The 23,819-nt window shown below is 39.7% G+C and overlaps 1 protein-coding gene across 1 annotated transcript in view; it reads left to right on the top strand.

Moving 5' to 3' along the window:
- Positions 1-23,819, top strand: part of LOC122553097 (protein sel-1 homolog 1-like) — a 53,760-nt gene that overhangs the window by 24,709 nt on the left and 5,232 nt on the right. The window contains exons 6-15 of the mRNA XM_087991759.1: positions 1,349-1,402; positions 5,211-5,270; positions 5,378-5,459; positions 6,670-6,824; positions 7,494-7,550; positions 9,055-9,123; positions 12,097-12,174; positions 17,429-17,491; positions 17,597-17,684; positions 17,791-17,939. Of these exons, the coding sequence (XP_087847885.1) occupies positions 1,349-1,402; positions 5,211-5,270; positions 5,378-5,459; positions 6,670-6,824; positions 7,494-7,550; positions 9,055-9,123; positions 12,097-12,174; positions 17,429-17,491; positions 17,597-17,684; positions 17,791-17,939 (855 nt within the window). The remainder of the gene's footprint in view (positions 1-1,348; positions 1,403-5,210; positions 5,271-5,377; positions 5,460-6,669; positions 6,825-7,493; positions 7,551-9,054; positions 9,124-12,096; positions 12,175-17,428; positions 17,492-17,596; positions 17,685-17,790; positions 17,940-23,819) is intronic.

Raw genomic sequence — 23,819 nt, 5'->3', positions numbered from 1 at the left:
GCTCCTTCAAAATGGAATTAGCATGGGAAAAAAATGATAAAACATAGTTGCTCGTTTGTGCTGACCTGCTAAAACAGAACTACTATTTGAAGGGCTACCATTTCTTAAGATCTTGGGAATGGTTTTGTCAAATATTGCTCATGAAAATTATTTTGAATTGGAAAGCAGATGTTGCTGCATTAAAAAGATTTAGTTTAAAACAAAGGGCTAGGAATATTCCCAACAGTATAAGGTTGCAATTTAATATTATCCAGCCCATGTGTAACTTTTTCAGTATTTAACTTGGGCTTGTGTTATGTTCCCACCTCATTTGAAAAATTATTCACCCCATAAGCATCAATATGTGTACAGTATTCCTAGCCAAGAAAAACGATGGTTGAGAAGTGATGTCCTGAAACCGACTACCAGATGGTATTCAAGAAGAGTAAGCAAATGTTGAATTGCCTTTGAAATTTATTTTATCCTTTCTCCCAATGAGGGAAAAGTTCACCTTTGTTTAACAAAAACAATGTGTGTTTATTTAATGTGTTTAACTTCGTAAAATGTCCCAAGATGCTTCGTACGGTCAGTATGAAACAAAATGTAGAATAAACCACTTAAAGAGATATTGGGGCACATGGTCAGATTAAAGATTTAGTTTTAAGCAACATCTTAAAGGAGAAGAGAGAGGTGGAGAGCCACATGGAGGGAATTCCAGAGGTTAGGGCCCAAGCAGCTGAAGGCACAGTCACCAAATGATGGAACAATTAAAATCAGTGATGTTCAAGAAGTCAGAATTAGAGAAGTGCAGATTTTGTTTTCCAAAAACATATCCCATTATATTTGTGAGGTTTGATATGTGACAATGCATAAGCTGCAAGCAAAATAAGTTTCTTCCCATACTGTACATTAATCAGTACATTCATAATTACAGTTAACATTTATCATCCCGATGGGCTTTTCATAGCTTGGGTGCACTTTGCCTGAAAGACTTTTTCTCAATGGACCTTTGTGACAGTTGTCCCATTCTCAGTGTAGACACTCATTGTGTGGAGGGCCTAACCCCAAGCCCATGTTGTGCAGCACCACACTGTAATGCGGCAGATTGTTCAAAACATACATTTTTCTCAGAAAATGGTATAATACTTTGAGGAAATATTTCAATGTTTTAATTTTTCCAATTAACATTTGAGATGCATCTTATCTACTTCTTATTATCTATTATGACAAACATTATTTTCAAAAAGTTAAACACATAATTTAGCAACACATTGGAAATCAAACTGTTTGTGAATGCTTAAGTTGAAATAGTGTACCGAAATTCTGTGAATAATTTTAAACAAGTGTTTTCTTTTTGGGCTTTTGTTAGGCATTAGGATTCATGCATGCCACCGGTATTGGTGTGGAATTTAACCAACCTAAGGTAAGAAGATGTAGCTGGTGTAATTTTATGAATAATTAGATCAGAGAAAATACTAAATCTGCTGATGGGGGTCATTGACAGTGACATGATGTTGCAAGACATCATTCAGTGTATTAAGAGCAAATATTGAGCATGACAGATGAATTGAGAATATTTCATTTCATTCAGATATTGCTCCTAATAATCATCAAGATCCAACATTCAAGCCATATCAGCCTTTGTTGGGTCCCTCTACTTTCTATTTCTAGTGGGAGGTTAGAAGCAACAATATCTGCTTTGGTAGGAGAAGCCACGAGTAACATGTATGATTTACATTAAAAAAAGGTTATTGATCAAAGGTTGAGATTATTGGAATAGGCTTCCTCACAGCCAATGATTCTATAACAAGTAAATTTGGCCTCAGGGTCATTGCAGGTATACTTGACAGGAGTTCGCTGGAGACTGTGGATTGGGAGGGGGTGGGGTGTGTGGCATTGGAACAGGGGTAGGGGGGTGGTTTTGGGGCAGTGGGTGGTAAAGGGGAGGGCTGAGGATAGAGATGTGGCGATTCAAGCACAGTTGGGGAGAAGGGGAGGGGGCTGGTGCAGAGTGGCGGGGCTATTGGGACCATGTCAAGGGTCCGGAACGATGTACATGGGTGTTTCTGAGACAGCACAAAGGTGCAGTTGCCCCCATGGTTTCAGTGCCAACAAACTCTGCCATTAACATACAGCTCGGAACTCAGTACTGGGAGCAAGAAAAGAAACATTTCCATCACATCTTTACAGGATATTTCAAAGTGCTTCACAGAGAATTAAGTATACTTGAAGTGTATTCAGTGTTTTAATATAGGAGATGTAACAGGCAAGTTTGCTCATGACAACTTCCACAAACAGTAATATGTAAATGTCCGGATAATCTAGTTTGGATATTGATTGATATGGTTGGTTGATAAATATTGGCCAGGACCTTAGGAAGAACTCCCTGAACTTATGAATTGATCTTTTAGAGAGGGCAGATTGGGCCTGTTTAAATCTGAAAAACAGTCTTGGGGAACCAGAATGTCTTGGGGAACCAGAATGTCTTGGGGAACCAGAATGTCTTGAGAGCAAAAGAAGCTTCTAGTAATTGAATAGTATTTAAATAGAAGAGAAATGGTGTCAACTCAGAAAGGATAAAAAGAAAATTTGGGGGGTATTTAAATTGGGACACTATGGGATAAAGACAAGTTGTCACAGATGATAGAAGGTTACATGCAGATTATAGCATGTGGAGACATACCAGGGCCTTGTTCGTGGTTCTGGTGCCCCTTTAGATTCTTTTGATGTTTTGTGTTGCTGAAGTATTCCTACTGCCACTGTTGGATCCCATCTTTGAGAAGGGAACTCTTAGGTAATTTTTGATGCTGAAGTAATGACCCCGAACCAAAGTTGTTTGGAATGATGACAGAATCAAAGGGATGGTTAGAATTTCTGTCCCACCAGAACACAGCTGCTCCAAGCGGAATCCAACATCTCTTTCATTGTTTTCATTCCCTTCTAGTGTCTCTGGCTCTTTGTTGTCCCAAAATACCTCAACAGCTTTTTAGCTGTCTGACACCTGTGCTTTTCCTCAGCTATAGACACTGGCTATTATTGTCTATACTCCATACCCAAATGTGGCCATTCTAGATCTGGATCAGTACTCGAAACCTGGGTGCTTGATCTGAAACCTAATCTTTGTCCTTGTCAATTTCCAAATCCATTTTCTTCCACTCCTTATGCTCTCCAACACTTGTTTTTCCCAATCTCCATTTTAGTCTATGTTAATCTGCTTGGCCATTCCAACTTTCCCTTCAGTACCTCTGGCTCATATTCCCCCTTCCCCTAACTCTGGTATTTATCCCACGTGCTCAACACCCAGCATAACTCACTGCCTTCAGGTTTGTGTCCCCCTTATTATTGAATATCTCCTGAGACTTTCTGATCTCCAGACTTCCTCCATGATCCTATTCTTCCTCCTCTTTTTCTCACATCCACCAGCTGCTTCCACTGCACATTCTATGATTCCAGTATTTGCAATGCACTTTACAAATACAAGCATGTTTCAGTTTAACCCACCCCATCCACAAAATCCTCCCTGGCCCAGGATTTCAATTCCACTTGAAAGCATTCCAAAATATTCAATATTCTCAATTATATCCCTATTTTCATTCTTTTCCAAACCACATTTCTTTCACATTCTCACTGCTATCCATTGCTTCCTCCTCTTCCAGTCCTGAAATCATTCTTCCTCCCAGCTTGACAATCTTGCTTGCCCATGTGGTTGATGTTTCTTTAACGGCTTGATTACTACATTTCAAAGGCCTTCAAAATGATAAGATAGATATTGAGTGTATCAGTAAAGAACATGTGTGAGTGACACATTGAAGCATTGGAAATAGAGGGGATAGAGACTTGTGAAACAATAACTACTATGATTTTAGAGCAAGCTGAAGTTAGAAAAGCTTTATTACAAGCATCATGCAGGACAGAAGCTTCAATGAAGAAATATCCCTTTTAAAAATATTCAGGCACGGCAGCTTCAGAAGGCAGTGTTCCATATTTTAGCACAAATGTGCATTTTTTTCCTAGAATCACATTTGTGTCCCTGTGCAAACACATTTGTCTCATGCACATACATGACACACAGAGAGAAAACAGTTTTAATACTGTGAACCCTGCTAACTTTTTACCTCAAATATCAAAGACTCACAGCAAGAGTAAGGCAGGCAAATGACAAATGAGTTGGACAGCTTGATACATATATCACATTGAGAAGGACGTGGCAGTGAGAGATGAGGGACAGTTTGAGACAAGGGGAGAAGGAGGTAAGGACGGGCTCAGGGAGCAAGAGACAGATAAAGACAAAGAGAGGGAAAGAAACAGCTGGGGCAAGAGAGAAACAGGAGAGAGTGGGGAATAGAGAAAGAGGGAGAGATAAGGGAAAAAGATGTCAAGACAGAGACACAAAATAAGGAGGACCAAAAATGTTGAAGGAATTGGTCATTGGGCAGGAAATAGTGTGAAGAAAGAGCAAAAGGTTTTCTGTAAATTTTGTCATAGGAGATTAATTATATTATAATCCATTGTGTATTGCATGACGTAACATTCTTGTTATAAGAAAGTATTTTTTCTGGTCTCTATCTGATTTAGGGAGTTCTCCCACTCACTACAGCAGATGGTACAGAAAAATAATTTTCTGTTTCAAAACTTATACTTAATAATTCACTGTTTAAATAGATCGTTGCAAAACTTTGCGATATCAGATTTAACAACTTTAGGTTTTCCCTGTTCATGATGGTCCTTTGGGTTCATTACTTAATTTGTGGCGGATCCCTGATCAGATTGTAAATTATTTTGTAGTCCATCATGACAAGTGACACAATGGTATTGACAAGCATGTGATACTGTCACTGTAAATAACTGTGAGTTGGCTATTATGATAACAAATGGTCATCAATAAAAGTAGGCCATTTACCCCCTCAAGCCTGCTATACTGTAAAACTCACATTCACTTTCTGACCAAATCCACAAAGCCCTAGATTCTCTTAGAGTCTAAAAGTCTCTCCATCTCCCCTTTAAATGTCGTCATCCTCTGAAAATCCATAGGCCAGAAAATTCCAAAGATTCAGAGCCCACTGAATGAAGAAATTTTTCTTCATCTCAGTTCGAAATAGCTGTCTCCTTAACCTATTCATTATGAATCTCACTATGTCATATTAAGTGCAATGGGATTACTTTGCTGGAATTGATGCTAGATTTTATAAACGTATATACTGAGCAGAAATCTTGCTATAAATATTTTTCAGGCTCTGGTGTATTATACATTTGCTGCATTGGGTGGAAACTTCGTGGCACATATGATTTTGGTAGGTGCTAAATTTGTACAATTTAAATAATGTTTGGTTGCATTGAATCATAATAGCCAATAATTTTGAAACCACAGCACTAAATGCAATGACTTCTCTTTCAACAGGGCTACAGGTACCTTAATGGCATTAATCTGCCTCAGCATTGTGAAGCAGCCCTCATTCATTACAAAACCGCAGCGAAATATGGTAATCATCTTTGAACTTCCATGGGAAAATTGTTATATAAAAATCATAAGAGCCACTGATGCTGTACATCAGATAGAGAAACAAAAATGACTGGAAAAGCTCAGCAGGTCTGTTCTCAGCTTTTCCAGCAATTTTTGTTTTTGTTTTACGAAAAATGTTGGCTGTTCTTAAAGAGGCAGAAGCTATCCAAACGTTACTGCATTGAACTAACTTTCAGAACGTACATGACTCAGTAATTTGCTTTTTGGTGTTCCTAAACTTTTGCAACTAGAATGAATTCATTGTGACGACATGTTAACCTGAACCGATTGGTAACAGATAGGGATGTAATCCACTCATGCCTCTAAATCAAAGAGAGATGAAGAAATAAAATGGGAGTGTTCAGAATCTCATAGGGATTGGTTACCTCCAAGAGCCAGTTTATGAATGAATAAATAAACAATTATAACAGTATGAAACATTACAAGTTCTGATGCAGTTACAACAAAAAGAAAACCAGCTGGTTTCTGTATATGTAATTTGCAGACGCATAACACACTAACTACGAGGAAGAGTCACAACATTGTACACAGAACACAGAGTCCTTAAAAGTGAACTCTCTTAATTGCAAAATACATATATGAAGAAAAGACACCTGTCATTAATTCACAAGGAATGACAAACCTAGCCCAGAATATCATTGGAGAAAATTACATAGAATAGGAGGATCACAACAAAGGAGGCACATGAAAATAAAGGACAACAATTTTAAATTCAAAGCATGTTCCTACTGGGAGCCCATGTAGGCCTGCAAACACAAGTACAATGAGTGAACAGGACATTTTTATAAATTAGGATATGAGCAACAGGATCATAAAAGCCATATTTGTTTGTTGTTTTCATTAATGCTTTGAAACATCAGGGGAGGAGCTAAACATTAATTCAAGTGCTCCCTTAACTTTAGTCCTAAATCTCACTTCTAATTATTCCTTGACATGGACAATCTTCCTAAGCTTGTGTTATTTCCAATACAAATTAAATTTTGCATGATTCAAATTGTCACTTTTAAATGTTAATACAAGTAATGCAAATGCTTTAGCTCTCTGATACCTTTTAATAAATCTACTTTGTTTACAAAGAGGATGAGAGCTCATACAATATACTATTATACCTTCAATAGTGTGATACACTAGATGATGCAAAAGTTAATTCTTTTTTTACTCACTAACAGTGGCAGATAATGTTGCTCTCTTTGGTGAAATTCCAACTGAAAAGGTTCGACTGACAGAAAGAGCTGAAAATCTGAGCTCCAATGGTGAAATAATGGATTTAGATTTGTATCAGTACTATCAGTTTATAGCAGAGAAAGGAGATCTCCAGTCACAGGTACCAAACTGCACCACCTTACTTTTGTTAATTTTCTTTCAACAAAAACACCCAACAGCTTATTACTTCAAGAAGATGTCACCAAACATTTTGAATTGTTAATTTTAAATCTTGCAGATTTTTATTTTTACTCAAGTTTGTATGTGTACCCGTCTGTAAAGATGTTGGAAAAGCTGGCTTGTTGAAGTTCATTTTCCATTTGCTCCAATCCCTTCAATAATTTCATAGAATTAATACAGCACAAAAGAAGACCATTTGGGCCATCCTATCCATGCCAGCTCTCTGCAATAGTAACTCAGCTAGCCCACTCCTCTTAAAAGAAACTCTAGATATTAATACTAACTACCCCACTTAGTTCAAATTTAAGCAACATGAATGATGCGTAAATTATAACTCCATAAAAGATCTTTGAACTTTGTGGTAAATTGTAGTTTTTAATTGTTTGGCCAAAATAGAAATTTACTTCAATAAGAGTAGCTGCATATTTTGAGCAGTTTACAGTGTGGCAGGTTTCTTTCAATTGCAAATATATCAATCTTTCGTATTGTCTTTTTAAAAAAAACCAAGTACTGCATTGGTTAAATTACTACTCTTTGTTACTTTTTTGAAAAAAGAAAGAGTTTGCCTTTTTGGCATTCTGAAATTGATTCACAATGCATTCCCTCACAGGTTGGCCTTGGTCAGCTTCACCTAACTGGAGGCAAAGGAATAGAACAAGACTTCGAGGTAGGTGCATCAGAGGATGGACTTTTTTAAACCTATGCATAGATGGGAAGCAATCCAAAAATAAAGCAAGTGTGTGTAAGAATTCTGTAATTAATGAATTTTTTAAAAAATTAGATTGGCGTAAACTGCAAAATAGTGCTAAAATAATGTCCACAATTTCTCATTGGAGCATTTATGGCATAGAAACAAGCCATTCAGCTTAACTGGCCCATGCTGTTGTTTATAGAAACATAGAAAATAGCTGCAGGAGTAGGCCATTCAGCCCTTTGAGCCTGTACCACCATTCAATATGATCATGCCTGATCATGCAATTTTGGTATCCACTCCCGCTCTCTCCCCATGCTCCTTGATCTCTTTAGCCACAAGGGTCACATCCAGTTCCCTCTTGAATATATCTAATGGACTGGCCCCAATAGCTTCCCATGGGAGAGATTTCCATGGGGTCATAATTCACTGAGAGAAGAAATTCCTCCTCAAGTCCTGAATGGCTTACCCTTTATTCTTCGACTGCAATTCCTCGTTCTGGACTTCCACAACATAGGGAACATTCTTCCTGCATCATTCCTGTCCAGTCCCATCAAGATTTCATATGTTTCAATGAGACCCCTCCCTTCACTTGAGCCTTTTTCTACCCTCTTCATCTGACTATATCACCAATGCTTCCATTCCTTTCTCCCGAATTCGTTTTCCTCTTAAATGCTACATACCTCAGAGCTACTCCCTGTGGAAGTTCCACGTTTTAACTACTCTGGGTAAATAAGTTTTTCCTAAATTCCCCTGAGTCCATGATGTAAAACTCTTCTATGGAATCTTTACAATATCAAGGTGCTACACAGGATAATGATCAGATTGAATTTGACACCAAGCCCACATAAGGAGACATTAATGCAGGTAATCACAGTTTGGTCTTATGTTTTAAAACCAAACATTTTGCAGTACATCTTAAAAGAGTAAAAAGCAGTGGAGGGTATAGTAGGTTTCTGGAGGAATTCCAAACCTTAAGGCATGGCAGCCAGTGGTGGAGGGATTAAAATCAGACCTTTCAAGGTGTAACTGAACCACTCAGACTGGAACATTTCCGTTCTGTACTGAGTTAACTGTAGTGGCATTAGGGAACTGTGAGGGGTCTCAATCTTTTCCACTGCAAGCAGGTGAAAGTCAGCAAGGGAGCTTGCTCCTGGTCACCATCTGGGAGAAAGAGCACTGGAGAGTCAACATGTGGATGTGCATTAAGTTTGAGATTGCGTTTGGTTATGAACCTGTCAAGGCACAAAGCATGAAAAATGGCTGGCTGAGCAATTGAAAGACAACTTGCATATGCAGAAATATAAACAGATGTGTCTTTAACAAAGGAAGAAGAAAAATGCAGGGTGAAAAGACCTTTTGTAAATATGCTATCACAACTTTAAGACTCATTTATGATATAACATAAATAGAGGCTTCATTGTAAATTCAACAGGTTGTTTGGAATATACTGAATAAACTATTTTCTCTCTTTGTTTAGAAGGCTGTCTACTACTTATCAAAGGCGGCTCATGGTGGCAGTACCAATGCCTTGGGCTTTTTAGGAAAGGTAATAAGAGTAGAGCTTTGAAAATTGGTCATTATTTGGCCTTTTGCATTAACAAACTTTTTGTCCTAATTGTTCATGTAAACATTACAATTTGGGTTGCAGAGCATATTTATGTGATTGGCTTTTTGCTTTTTTGTTTATAAAACAGAGTATGATATAAATATATTTTACATTGAGCCTGTAAATGTATCTGTGGTGATCTCATATTGTGTGTTATAGGTCAAGTCAGATAACATAATTTTGGTTGAAATTGTTTATGATTTGGAGATGCCGGTGTTGGACTGGGTGTACAAAGTTAAAAATCTCACAACACCAGGTTAAAGTCCAACAGGTTTATTTGGAAGCACTAGCCTTCGGAGCACTGCTCCTTCATCAGGTGGTTGTGGAGTATAAGATTGTAAGACACAGAATTTATAGCAAAAGCTTATAGTGTGATGTAACTGAAATTATAAATTAATCTGTGCCATCAACTTCAGATCTTCGGGTGACCATCCTCCAAGGCAGATTTTGGACAGGCAGCAGCGAAAAGTGGCCGAGCAGAGACTGATAGCTAAGTTCGGTACCCATAGGGAGGGCCTCAACCAGGATCTTGGGTTCATGTCACACTACAGGTCACACACACACACACTCCTATACACATATACATACAAATTTGTGGGGTGAATTTGTACTTACACAGTTACATTGTACTTGGCTCAAAAACTGCATGAATACATGTAAGATTCTGTTAATTCATTTTTTTAGATTAGAATCAGTCTAAACATTATGGCACAGACAGCAGCACAGAGGGGTGCTAATACCCAGTACATTGTCTGGGCTGACAACAGTTGTCAAAGTTCACTTGAGAATGTAACTTTTAAAAAAAGGTTTTGCGATTTACATATGAAACAAGTGAAACTATCATGGTCATTCTAACAAATGAGAGACTTAACAAACAATCAAGGTATTTTTCAATGTATAATTTCAGTTACATCACACTGTAAACTTTTGCAATAAATTCTGTGTCTTACGATCTTATACTCCACAACCACCTGATGAAGGAGCAGTGCTCAGAAAGCTAGTGCTTCCAATTGGACTGTAACCTAGTGCTGTGTGCTTTTATGTTTGAAATTATTCATGATTTCCATGCAATATTACAGACTCCCTATAGAGGGCAGTAAGCAATGATTTAAAGATTAGATTCCTTACAGTATGGAAACAGGCCCTTTGGCCCAACAAGTCCGCACCGACCCGCCGAAGCGCAACCCATCCAGACCCATTCCCCTACATTTACCCCTTCATCTAACACTACAGGCAATTTAACTTGGCCAATTCACCTAACCTGCACATTTTTGGACTGTGGGAGGAAACCGGAGCACCCAGAAGAAACCCACGCACACACAGGGAGAATGTGCAAACTCCTTGTGCAGCAGTGCTAACCACTGAGCCACCGTGCCATCCATTTTTTACAGTGAGGAAACAGGCCCTTTGCCCCAACAAGTCCACACTCACCCCGCCGAAGCGCAACCCACCCAGACCCCTTCACCTAACACTATGGACAATTTAGCATGGCCAATTCACCTAACCCGCACATTTTTGGACTGTGGGAGGAAACCGGAGCACCCGGAGGAAACCCACGCAGACACGGGGAGAATGTGCAAACTCCACACAGTCAGTTGCCTGAGGCAGGAATTGAACCCGGGTCTCTGGCTGTGAGGCAACAGTGCTAACCACTATGCCACCGTGCTGCCCCCACTGTGCCACCATGCCAGTAAGGAGTATTGACGATGTGTCTTTAAACTTATTTCAGTTTTAGCAATAGATAAAACAAACAGATTATTTTGCTTCAAGCAACTCCTATAAATCATTGGCAAAGGTGCCCATCCATTTAGAAAAAAAATTATTTAATTACTGAAGGTTTCAGAGGATGCTTTGAGCAGAATCTTCTAGTGTATTGGAGGCAGAAGGAGCATTTAATCAGACTTGACTGGTGGTCTACCTGAATTTTGCTGCGTTTCTGCCTTTGCCAGAATTAGATTCTGGTCCAGAAGGCTCATGGTTGACCTTGCAGCTCTGATGCCCACCGTGGGGTTTAAGTGCCACTGGGATGAACCCACATGGAGATGGGCCCATTGCCACCCAGGATTCACAACCACTACTGCCCAACTTCTCTCATTCGGAGTGTGGGACATGGTTCAGTTCCTGATAGAGGGATTGAACATCAGGCAGGAGGCTGACCACTGGGAGCCAAGCTCTGGCCCTTGCTTCTGACCAACCCCTTGTCGCTTCTCCCTATGCCCCCAACCCAGGAGAACTTCCCCTTCAATCAATTACTCTTGTCCTGGACCGTCTGTGATCCTGCTCTTCCAGCAGCAGCAACTATGGTCTCGTATGAACTATTCTGTGTTATTTGTGAACACCCAGGAGATTGGATTCCAGAGGAAGACATCGCCGACGTGTAGGGTTCCCCTGGGAAAGGCAGCATGGGTCACTTTGCCAGTTCTCCAGCTGACACTCAAGTCCTCTTGTACCAGAAGAAGATTCTGTGCAGCAGCTGAGAAAGTTGCTGACATTACCCAATTTCTCACAAGCTTCTGCAAGAGAGCAGAATGGTGCAGGATAGAACTAGAGCCAATCTTCCCACAAATAATAAGCTTAATAATTATTATCATTATAGTTGCTTTAACAATCATTTATGTACAGACATTCACATTATAAACATGCACAATAACTACAATTACGGTCTTTTCTGTTTACGTGGGCAAAAGTGAATCCCCAGTTTGTCCACCATCTGCATGCAGTTGACACTCTGTCATCAGAAAGGTACATTTTAGAAAAATATTTAGCTGACTATGTGATTCACTCCTCCATTTTAAAACTGCAGGCCATCACGGATTGCTGCTTGCCGCCAGACCGGATTCACTGCTTCACTTCCAACCCTCTGGGTTTAAATATCTTGAATGAAGTTACTGTAACTATAACTTTGTTTTCTAGATGTATTCTGAAGGAAATGAAATTGTGCCTCAGAATAATGAAACTGCTCTCATGTACTTCAGAATGGCAGCTGAAAGGGTAAGCCTAACACATTTGAACATCTGAATGTATGAACTGGGAGCAGACGTTGCCCATTCGCCACTTCATGCCAGCTCCATAGAGTCATAGATACAGCAAACAGACAGGCCCTTTGGCTCAAACTGGTCCATGCCGACCAAAATGTCCATCCATGCTAACCCCATTTCCCTGCACTTTGCCCATATCCTTCAAAACCTTTCCTATCCATGTGTTTGTCCAAATGCTCCACTATTCAATTCTTGGCTGATCTATTTGTGTTCGGAATTTCACATTCTCATCTACCTCTGATTACTTTTGACGCCCTTGTCTGACAAGAATCTATCTATCTCAACCTTAAAAGTATTCAATGACCCTGTTTCCACCACCTAAAACAGGGAGAGTTCCAAAACCACAGAAGCCTCTGAGAGAAAATAAATCCTAATCTCTGCCCTAAAAGGGTGACACCATAATTTTAAAACAGCATTTCCTAGGTCTAGACTCGCTCGCAAGACTAAACACCTATTTCCGTATGGACCTCATCAGGACCATTTGGGATCCTATAAACTTCAATCAAGTCACCATTCACTCCTAAATTCTAGTGAAAACAAGGCCAGCCTGTTCCTCATGACACAACTCATTCATTCCAGGTAACGACCTAGTAAATCTCCTGCAATACATCTACATCCTTCTTTAAATAAAGGGACCAAAATTGCTAACAGTTTTCAAGATATGGTCTCACCAGTGTCCTATTATTTACCTTCATTGCTTAGTCCTTTGAGTTTAGGACTTGGGAAACCATGTTAAGATTGTACAGGACATTGGTGAGGCTTCTTCTGGAATACTGTGTCCAGTTTTGGTCTTCCTGTTAAATGGGAAGGATACTATTAAGCTGGAGAGAGTTCAGAAGAGGTTTACCAGGATGTTGCGGGTATGAAGAGGTTTACCAGGATGTTTCACCTCTACATTCATCTATCTATCACATTCCCCGCTACCTTTCCCCCAGTCCCACCCCCTTCCCATTTATCTCTTAGTCCCCTTGGCCCACAAGCCTCATTCCTGATGAAGGGCTTATGCCCGAAATGTCAACTCTCTTGCTCCTCAGATGCTGCCTGACCTGCTGTGCTTTTCCAGCAACACACTCTTCGACTCCGATCTTCAGCATCTGTCGTCCTCACTTTCTCCTAGTGGGACTAGTTTAGTTTGGGATTTGGTCAGCATGGACTCTTTAGACCGAAGGCAAAAGTGAGGACTGCAGGGTGCTGCATGACTCTCTGACTCTATAACTGAATCACAACATTCACACCCTTGTGTCCAATTCCTCTCACAATAAGGGATAGCATTTCATTAACCTTTGTGACCACTTGCTGTCGCTGCAGTAACCTGTGTGACTCATGCAGTAGAACACTTAGATTTGCAGTCAATGAAGTGATACTGATTTTTCATTCATCCTATCAAAGTGAACGATTTCACACTTGCCTCACATTATAACTGGTTTTGAAGATTTTTACCTACTTCATTAATCAATGTCTATCAGTCTGCATCCTTATTATGACATTTCCACAAATACTTTCTGATCTCTTGTGCCCTCTGCAAATTCAATCCCCTCTATCTTCATCACTGATATAAATGATAAAATGTCAAGGGCCTAGCCCTGCCTCCTACAGAGCCCCACTTGTCACATGCTGCCAATCTGAAAAGATCTATTTATACACCCTCACTCTCTCTGCCAGTCAGCCAATCCTCTGACCGTGTTATTCCCTGTTCAAAGGGCTTTTACTTTGCACAATAATTGTTTATGTCAAGTACCTTCTGGAGATTGTTCACATGTAACTGTGCAATTTGACTTCAGGTCTGAAGGAAACGAACTTGATCAATAACTTTCTAACTCTGCAGTCCCGAAACTTTCACCGAGTTGATGATCCTCCAGGTACAGTTGATGGTTGTCTCAGTGTGTGTCCCTGGGAACAGACCATAGAGCACCGAGTCGTGGGTGATGGAGCTGCTCGGGATGAACTGAGACAAAACCCACTACATCTGTCTCCAGACTTCCTTTGCAAAGGCACATTCCAGCAGCAGATGGGTAACAGTCTTTAACCACCTCCCCCCACCTCCACCCCCGAGGCTGTTTCGAGGGCATCATACAGTGGCACAGAGAATCCAGGCAAACATGAAGGATATGAAAGGCCTTCTCACCATCAGCTGAGCGATGTCTTAGTACTTGTTGGGAAGTTCTGATGATGAGCCATTTTGCCAAATGACTTTGAGAGCCAATTGTCCAAGATGCCTGCTATATTGAAGTGCACGTTTAGTTTGGATTGGTTGTGTTTCTCAGCAGAACGTGAGCTTTTCTCTTTCTCTCCCCAATTGATTGCCTGCCTCTTCTGCTCACATCCCCCACCAAAAGAGAGATAAACACTTCAATGCCATTTTGTTTAGTTGCTTGACAAGATATCTGCTACAGTTGACAGTAAACACATTTTCTACTTTTATAAGTGTTTCCTTGCAGCCCCTAAACTGCTCCTGCAGCACTCTATCAATGATTAATCAGTTTCTCTTCTTCCTCACATTCATTTGCATGCCCTTTTAACTGGAAACTGTTGCACCTTTCACTAAATAAATTCATTGCTGAGAAACTGTCCAGTTAATTGACACCTTGTTATGTAAGTTTATTTTATTTAGTTAATGAATTCCTTTTCATTGAGACCTTTACAAGTGCTTCCTTGGAGTACATAAGTTTCTGCAGGTTCCTCTCTTTTCATGTCTGTTTGTTCAAAGGGAACTGTGTATATTGGAATTCATTTGTTAATTACAGAGAAGCCTATTCCAATTAATTAGGACTTGATTTTGTTAACTAATAAATAATTCCAAAGAAACCAGTTCCATTTAATTGGGAACCTCTTAAGTGTATTTTATTTAATTATTGAAATGACTGTTTTGGTGAAATGCATACTTTTCTGTTGATATATACAGGCTTTTCGCAGAATGTTGGGCAGTTGTATGGGAACTTAATCTCCAGAACACTTGTAAGGTTCTCTGAATGCTTTGTCATAATTGCAAAAGAGGACTTAGTCTGATATCATTAATCGGTGGCCTTGATAATCCATCATCCATTTCAATGATATAACACACCACTACTGTTCTGAAAAAGCAGACTAATTCACTGTGTGCAGTGCATATTAGTTAATGTAGCATCAGAATGATACTTGGTTGTTGATATGTTCAAACAAGTGATTTCTTATACATCAAGGAACTATATAGCTGGTCATGATTGGGTCCTGTTGTGCTGAAGCCACGAGTCTGCCTAATTGCTGTCATGTGTTCTCTTACAAAATCATTATAGGAGATGCTATTGATTACTATTAACACAGTCCCAGACACAGTGTTACAAACGAATTCCTCCACCTTTCCCACCTCTACTCCTTGCCTTTATCCCTTTTTATAATTATATTTAATTGTAATAATCTCTCCCAAAATCTCTGATATCACAGACACAACATGCCAGGGGGCTTCACAACTCTTCTTGATTGTTAAAAATCACACAGCACCAGGTTATAGTCCAACAGGTTTACTTGGAAGCACTAGCTTTCGGAGCACTCCTTGACTGTATTCTTGTTCAACTTGGAAGGTCAGTAATCCCTCTCAGAGCACCCTTTTCTCGATTTGGATCATCTTCATTGACATTTGTGGTATCTGGTTATTAAATCAAATTCTGGCTCAATGTCTGGTTCCAAATGTATGACTAATTGTTGCAATTGATGAATTGAAGTTAAGATTCTTCCTGTTTCTGAAGTATGTAGTCCCTGGGCTATAACTTCTTTTCTCCCTTGTTCTGTTAACCATAGTTTCTCCTCCTATCAACCTGGATAGGCTGCAGTTACAGTATTTCCAGTTGGAGTTGGATGACTTTTATTTTCAATAGAACCGTTCTTGTTTTTGTACTTTTTGATAAGGCTGGACTTACGGCCCTGGAAATTTTTTTTTTAAAGCTATATTTGGAGCTGCTTTCCTATCAACAGTTCTGATGATGCCAACCCATATTTGCAGTGGTGTGGATCCGTAATTGAGAGGGACAGTGGTTCTTTAATAGTCCTTTGGTGCTTCAGACACCCCTTTTGGCTTCACCATTAGATTGGGGATTGTTACAGCACGACGGTGAACCCTTTGTTAATTAAACTTAACACCCAGAAAAGCTCACCTCGCCCCGTAATCTGTTAAAATGAGTGACGGAGAACTTCCACATTCCACTGTTTTAGAAAAATCAATTTATTTTTTAACTATAAAAGTGAACATTAAACAACAACTATTCACAACTCTAAGCTCCCCTTTCTCTAACTGCTTAATACCTGCCTCGAACTCTATAACACTATGCTGTTCCAATAAGACATTTAGTAAAATTACATCAACTTAATTTCAAACCACCTAGCGGCTGTCATTGTCTGTGATTTCCCTCTTCCAGCTGCTAAATTCCTTGGTCCATCTTCTTCCTTTTTATTGCAGGTATGTTTCATATGAAAAGAGTGAGTATTTCCTAATTTCTTGGAGAGATCTCCAGGTGTTTCTATCTTGATGGCAGTTGCTTTCTCTCCAGTTTTCAAAATGTCTGCATTTTTATATCCCCAACATCGGATCATGTCATTGGTTCGAAGTTGGCAAAACAATAAATTCAAACTTGATTGGGTTTTAGTCTCCTGGGGCACACTTTAAACTGGTTAAATTGGAATTGTTGTCAAAACAGCAACCAAAACTCAGGTATCCATTTCACAGCCAAATGTTACATATTTTCAATTTTCCAGTACATTCTGGGAACTGCCATCGAGTCAGATACACAGTTGCTTGTAATTTCTCAGTTCAGAACAACATTCACTCTCTCTTAAAGGTACAGTACACACTTTCAACTTCATAACAGGATATCTCAGGGAACTTACAGAACAAATCCACAGCTGCTTGGCTCATTTTGGACCCACATTGCTACTGTCCATTTTAATCCATGAGCTACAACTATTCCCACTAGTCTGTTGTGTGGCATTAAATTGAATGCCTTTTGAAAGTCCATATACACATTACCCTCACTGAAACCTTTTGTTGCCTCTGTATAAAGCTTCAGCAGGTTAGTCAAACGTGATCTCTCTTTTAGAAATCCATGCTGGCTTTTCCTAAACAGTCCACCTTTTTCCAGATTCTATCCCAACAATTGTTTATGCGATAGGGGTGCACAGCCCCTCATTCCCTATTCTTTCTGCAGATCTTCAATATTTTCTCTAATGTCATATTGCAGGGCAACCCTATTGGACTGACGGGTTTAGGATTAGCTTATCTTTATGGAAAAGGAGTGCCAGTGGTAAGTGTCTTTTCCTGGAAAATTTGTCTTGTATAATAGGAAACAAACCTTTGCAATGTCTGTCTCTATTATAGCACTACTGTTCTTTTTTATGTTCTGTTTCAGGATTATGAAGAGGCTTTAAAATACTTTAAGAAGGCAGCTGAAAAGGGCTGGGTAGATGGACATTTTCAGCTTGGAGTCATGCACTATGGTAAGGAGAAAAAACATCATCGTTGTGGTGTTCCTCAAAAGTGTCATTCTTCATTACACGATGCACGCTGCCATGATTAACTGAATTTAAACAATTTTCATTGCAGCTGGCTTAGGGGTGAAGAAAGACTATAAAATGGCTGTCAAGTACTTTCACCATGCCTCCCAAGCTGGTCATGTCCTGGCCTTGTACAATCTCGCTCAGATGTATGGGAGTGGAACTGGCGTGGTTAGATCCTGTCTCACAGCTACTGAGGTAACAGAACTAGTACAGTTGATTTTAATGGATTCAACTCAGTTGATTTAAATAGTAGAGTGAGGATGAATGGAGGGAGAAAAGAAAACTTATGTGGACTTTTCAGATTTCAACCTCTCACAAATATGTTCACTGAGACAGAGTTGAAGTCTGACCCATTTTACCTGCAATTTCATGGACTGAAATCAACCCCTTGTCATTTACAAGACATAAGAATATCTAACCATAAGAATATCTAACCATGCATCTACCTTCATTCTTGGGGGTTAGTTAGCTCAATTAGCTGGACGGTTGTTTTGTGATGCAGCATAATGCCAATAACGTGAGTTCAATTCCCATACTGGCTGTGGTGACCATGAACGACTCTTCGTTTCGACTTCTCCCCTCACCTGAGGCATGGTGGCCCTCAGGTCAAACCACCACCTGCCGTCTCTCTTTCTGTAATGAGAGAGAGCAACCCTATGGTCCAATCTATTCATCCCTAACTTACATCTGATATTTTTAATCCAGTCTGGTTGTCTTCTTGATGGACAGTTTTCTTGTCCAAATAGTTCAGAAAGAATCATTCACAGGTTCCTTCATCATTCTCTGTTTATCCTCAGTCCTATTCTTAATCAAGTTATAATTTTGGCTTCCCTTCAGAAATATTGATGAATGCAAATCTGGCTGTGGTTCATTCCATATATTCATAATCCTTGGGGAAATAAATCTCTTCGTTCTCAAATTGTAACTGAATCTGTTCATGCTCGAATGTGATGATATTTTGAGTTTGCATTATGATCCAAATAACTGGGTTTCATCCAGGTTAGGAATGTTTATTCTGGAACAAAAACTGGTCTTATTTTGAAAGTAGCTTCAAATTTAGAGGCTGAAGTCCCACAATTACCCCATCACTGTTTTTTGAATGCTCTTCAGTGCCACTTAATTTTCCTCCATACTGCATTATCCCCTGTCCACCAACTCTTTATTACTCTTCTTCCGTCTCCTTATATGAAAGTTGACAGGGTGTTACCTTGTCAAGCCATCATACCATAGGAGCAAGAGCAGGCCATTCAGTCATTTGAATCTGCTTCATCATCATTAACACCAGTTTCCCACACTATCCTCTCATGTATTAATGCCACTAGTATCTGGAAATCTATCAAACCTTGTCTTGAATGTATTTAACAACTGAACTCCCACAACTCTCTGAGGTAGAGAATTCCCAGGATTCACCACCCTGCAAATGAAGAAGTCTGTTTACATCACAATGCAAAATAGCTTGTCCTTCATTCTGAGATTATGTCCTTGGTTCTTGATCTCACGGTCTCAAGGTCAGATCATTCTTTCTGCATCTACTCCTATCTATCGTTTTAAGAACTTTGCAAAACCCACGCGATTGTCGAATAGAGAATATCCTCAAACTTTGCTTGTAGTACAATCCCACTGTCCCAGGCATCGTTCTAGTGAACCACCACTGCACTCCCTCTCAGGCAAGTATACCTTCCCTTAGGCAAGGGGACTGAAACTGGGCACAATGTTCCAAGTGTAGTCCCATCAATGTTCAATTCCACGTCATCCTAAGGGACCATTTCCACATCAGACAGTTGGTAATATTTGCACTTGCCAATTAACAAATGCAAAATTTACCAGGAGAAACCCACTCCTCACTATCTCTGTGTTGATCAAGGTACCAATTTGATAAACACAGTTTTCACTGAACATGAGTCTTCCCTTGAATTCAATACAGCTTCAATTCCTGTGAAGATTCATGCTGATATATTCAACCATTACCCACAGAACTATCAATGGTTTGCATTCAGGATTTAACTTGCTATCTGAATATTGCAACATCATTATGCTCTTCAGCAGCCATAAATCAGGGAGCAGCCACAATGTGTTCCTTACCTGCTGTAATAGGGAATGGGATGATTCTTAAATGACTTGATACCTTTTCAACTCCACCACCTCCAATAGTATAGCTGTGCCTTACAGATTTAAATAATAGAAGAGTGTGTGTATGAGAGCTGTGATTGTATGCTGTGATTTAAATAGTGTCTCCCAGAGCCTGAAATAGTCTCCTGTGTGAGTCTCATATGCATGATAAGCAATGGAAAATGGAAAAAAAAGTGAGAAAGGCTTTCTTTTTTTCACTTTTTTTCTGCGACTAGAAAACCTCTTCATTCTTTGCAACAGATATAAAGGAGCTAAGAAACTACAGTGGCTCAATCGGTTTTCCTGCAGGCAGTTTTCACCATGATTTCATTGTATGGAGAGATTCAGCTTTCTCTCCTGGATGGATCTTCCTATAGCAGGGACCTCAACTCTCCAGCCACAAAGTGGATCATGCTGCCCATGTGCTTTTTTTGTCTAATTGCAAAGTCAGAAGCCAAACTGAAGCCAGGCTTGATGGATCATGGTTTGTTTTATTTTTGTTTTAACAAAGTGTTCTTTCACTGAAACACAAGCACACAATTCTGCAAACTTTGCTTTATTAACAAAAAAATGAAGATAGAATAAATAGAGCAATCGACATTAAACACAAATTAAAATGATTTTAAGCACATGGTAAAAGTATAATCCCATTAATCCAGAAAAACCCCTTTATAAATTGAAAAGAAAAACAACAGTTTTCATACAGTACCCAAAATAAACCCCTAGCACAATAAACAAAATCACATCTGGTATAGGATCAACATTGTCACCAATAAAGTACTCACAGCAGAGTCCTTGTCTCTAATACTTTAATAGGTTTCAGATACTTGTGACTTTACTTATACACTGGAACTGCTGATAGATTTTTCTTGGAGCTGAAAGATACTCAGCTTTAAGTAACCTCTTCAGGGTTTTATCACTACAATTCTGGTTTGGAAAGGAGACTTTACTCAGAGATAATTTCATTTCACTATATCCTTCCCTACTCAGGAGCATTTGTTGATGCAGACAAGGATGTCACAGGACTGTTCAAAACTCAAAGTAAAATAAAATACATTCCTTTAAGTATGGGTATGAAGCAAAGAAAATGCAAGTTCCAAAAATATCAAACAAGCTTTTAGGCCCCACTATTCACTCTACTGGGTCGCAAAACAATCTAAGGCAAACAAATGTCCATCAGTGCTGCAACAAAATCCATTAATCCTAAAGCTAGGCCTCAAAACCTATTTTTAAATAAATCATTCTGGCTTCAGAAATAGGTACAAGTTAATCATTAACTTCAGACACACAGAAAACCCACGTTACGAATTCAGAAACCAAATCCCCAAACTTAAAATAAATGATGTTAAAAACAAATATAAATCAAACATTTTACATCATATTGACTGCAGGAACTTTTACATTACATCAGTAGACCCACTTAAAACTCTCGGTTGCTAAGCTGATAAATCATAAAGCAAGGCTTATGTGTGTAATTGGCAGCAACAAAAATGAAGTGTTTTATCATTGTAACTGGGAGTCGGGTATTGCCAGAATACTTTAAATGTTTCTGGCATTGAAATGAAGAATTTCTGTCCTTGATGAAATGTTTATCGAATGGCTACCTTTGTCCTTGAAGTTGAATCCATCTCTCAGGATTGTTTTAAATTAATTGGAACAGATTGCGTGATTTTTCAGGAAGGAGTCCCGAAACCAATCACAGGATTCCTGGGACTATTTAATGTACTTCAGAAAGAGAGAGACAGTTTTTAAATTGCTTTTGTACTGGGTTTTCTTCGAAAGCAATTGGTAATAATGGTATTGCACAAATAGAAGCTGGAGGAGATATAGAAGAAGTCAACAACTCTACTGTTTCATTTAACCACACGCATGCAGCTGCTCCGTCAACAAAAAGCATTTTGGCATTAGTTTAATGTGGCATGTTTGCACACAAAGGAATAGAATCCCTTCAGTGTAGAAGCAGGCCATTTGGCCCATCGGGTCCACACCAACTCTCTGAACAGCATCCCACCCAGACCCAATCCCTACCCTAAAACTCTGCATTTCCCATGGCTAACCCACCTAGCTTGTACATTGTTGGACTTTGGGAGGAAACCCACATTGATATGGGGGAATATGCAAATTTTCAAGGACAGGCGCTTGGCACTGTGAGGTGGCAGTGCTAATCACTAAGCTACCATGCTATCTTTACTGAAAACAACCAATGCTGATATCACGGCAGATCAGACAGCATCCATGGTGAGAGAGCAAGCTAACATTTCAAGTCTAGTACAGTTTAAGATCAAGAGAATTTGTAATCACAGTGTTATCAATATACCATTGAACTGTGTATTTGTTTATTTATCAATACATTTTTTTCCTGTTTTATAATATGTGGCACTGTAAAAGGTTAAGTTCAATAAATAAGAATTGTGTCATGTTGAGTTCAGTGTCATATTTTCATAAGAGAAGCATTTGGTCAGAATGGAAGGTTTACTTATAGAGATGGACAGACAATGCTCAACCTTTACAAGTATCCAGCGTTAAAACCTCCAAGACATTTTAATATTCACTGCAGAGATTTCTTTCGTGTGATACACTTGGCATAAAACCAAAATTATTTAATTTAATTATTTGAAATAAAACTTGCTTTTATTGTGTTTGAGGATGAAATCAGTACCTAGACATATCTTTCGTTTTAGGAGCTGCTTCTATTAAGAGAGTGGTATGCTGGGTGTTAACATTAACGATTTGTTTTACTGATCCATCTACGTAACCATGATTGTATTTGAAGAATCTCTTTATTGTTGTGGTTCTGTTCGCCGAGCTGGGAATTTGTGTTGCAGACGTTTCGTCCCCTGTCTAGGTGACATCCTCAGTGCTTGGGAGCCTCCTGTGAAGCGCTTCTGTGATCTTTCCTCCGGCATTTGTAGTGGTTTGAATCTGCTGCTTCCGGTTGTCAGTTCCAGCTGAACGCTGCAGTGGTCGGTATATTGGGTCCAGGTCGATGTGCTTGTTTATTGAATCTGTGGATGAGTGCCATGCCTCTAGGAATTCCCTGGCTGTTCTCTGTTTGGCTTGTCCTATAATAGTAATACAGTAAAGCCACACACACAGACCAAGTCCTAAACTACGAAAGCAACCAACCCAACACACACAAAAGAAGTTGCATCAAGACACTATTCAAAAGGGCCACAACACACTGCAGTACACCAGAACTGCAAAAAGAGGAAGAAGAACACCTATGCAATGTATTCGTCAAAAACGGATACCCGCGCAATTTCATCAACGGATGCCTAAGGGAAAGACAACGGAATGAGGACATGCCACAACCCAAAGGACTAGCCACACTACCATACATCAAGAGCATTTCCGAACTGACAGCCAGACTATTGCGACCACTAGGACTCATAACAGCACACAAACCAACAGCCACTCTCAGACAACTCACCAGAACGAAGGACCCAATACCCAGCAGAAGCAAAACCAAAATCCCATGCAAGGACTGCACAAAACACAATATAGGACAAACAGGAAGACAGCTAACGATCCGCATCCATGAACACCAATTAGCCACGAAACGACACGACCAGCTATCCTTAGTAGCCACACACGCAGATGACAAGCAACACGAATTCGACTGGGACAACACTACTATTATAGGACAAGCCAAACAGAGAACAGCCAGGGAATTCCTAGAGGCGTGGCACTCATCCACAGATTCAATCAATAAGCACATCGACCTGGACCCAATACGCCGACCACTGCAGCGGACAGCTGAAACTGACAACCGGAAGCGGCAGGGGCAGGCCACTATAAATGCCGGAGGAAACACCACAGAAGCGCTTCACAGGAGGCTCCTAAGCACTGAGGATGTCACCTAGACAGGGGGCGAAACGTTTGCAACAAAAATTTCCAGCTCGGCAAACAGAACCACAACAACGAGCACCCGAGCTACAAATCTTCACCCAAACTTTGAATCCATCC

The sequence above is a fragment of the Chiloscyllium plagiosum genome, unplaced genomic scaffold, assembly GCF_037043375.1.
Source record: "Chiloscyllium plagiosum isolate Xiang-an unplaced genomic scaffold, Cpla_swu_hap1 HiC_scaffold_10, whole genome shotgun sequence".
In the NCBI taxonomy this organism is placed as follows: domain Eukaryota; kingdom Metazoa; phylum Chordata; class Chondrichthyes; order Orectolobiformes; family Hemiscylliidae; genus Chiloscyllium; species Chiloscyllium plagiosum.
The sequence above is the reverse complement of the archived record's forward strand: the minus strand, read 5'-3'. Positions and strand labels throughout refer to the sequence as shown.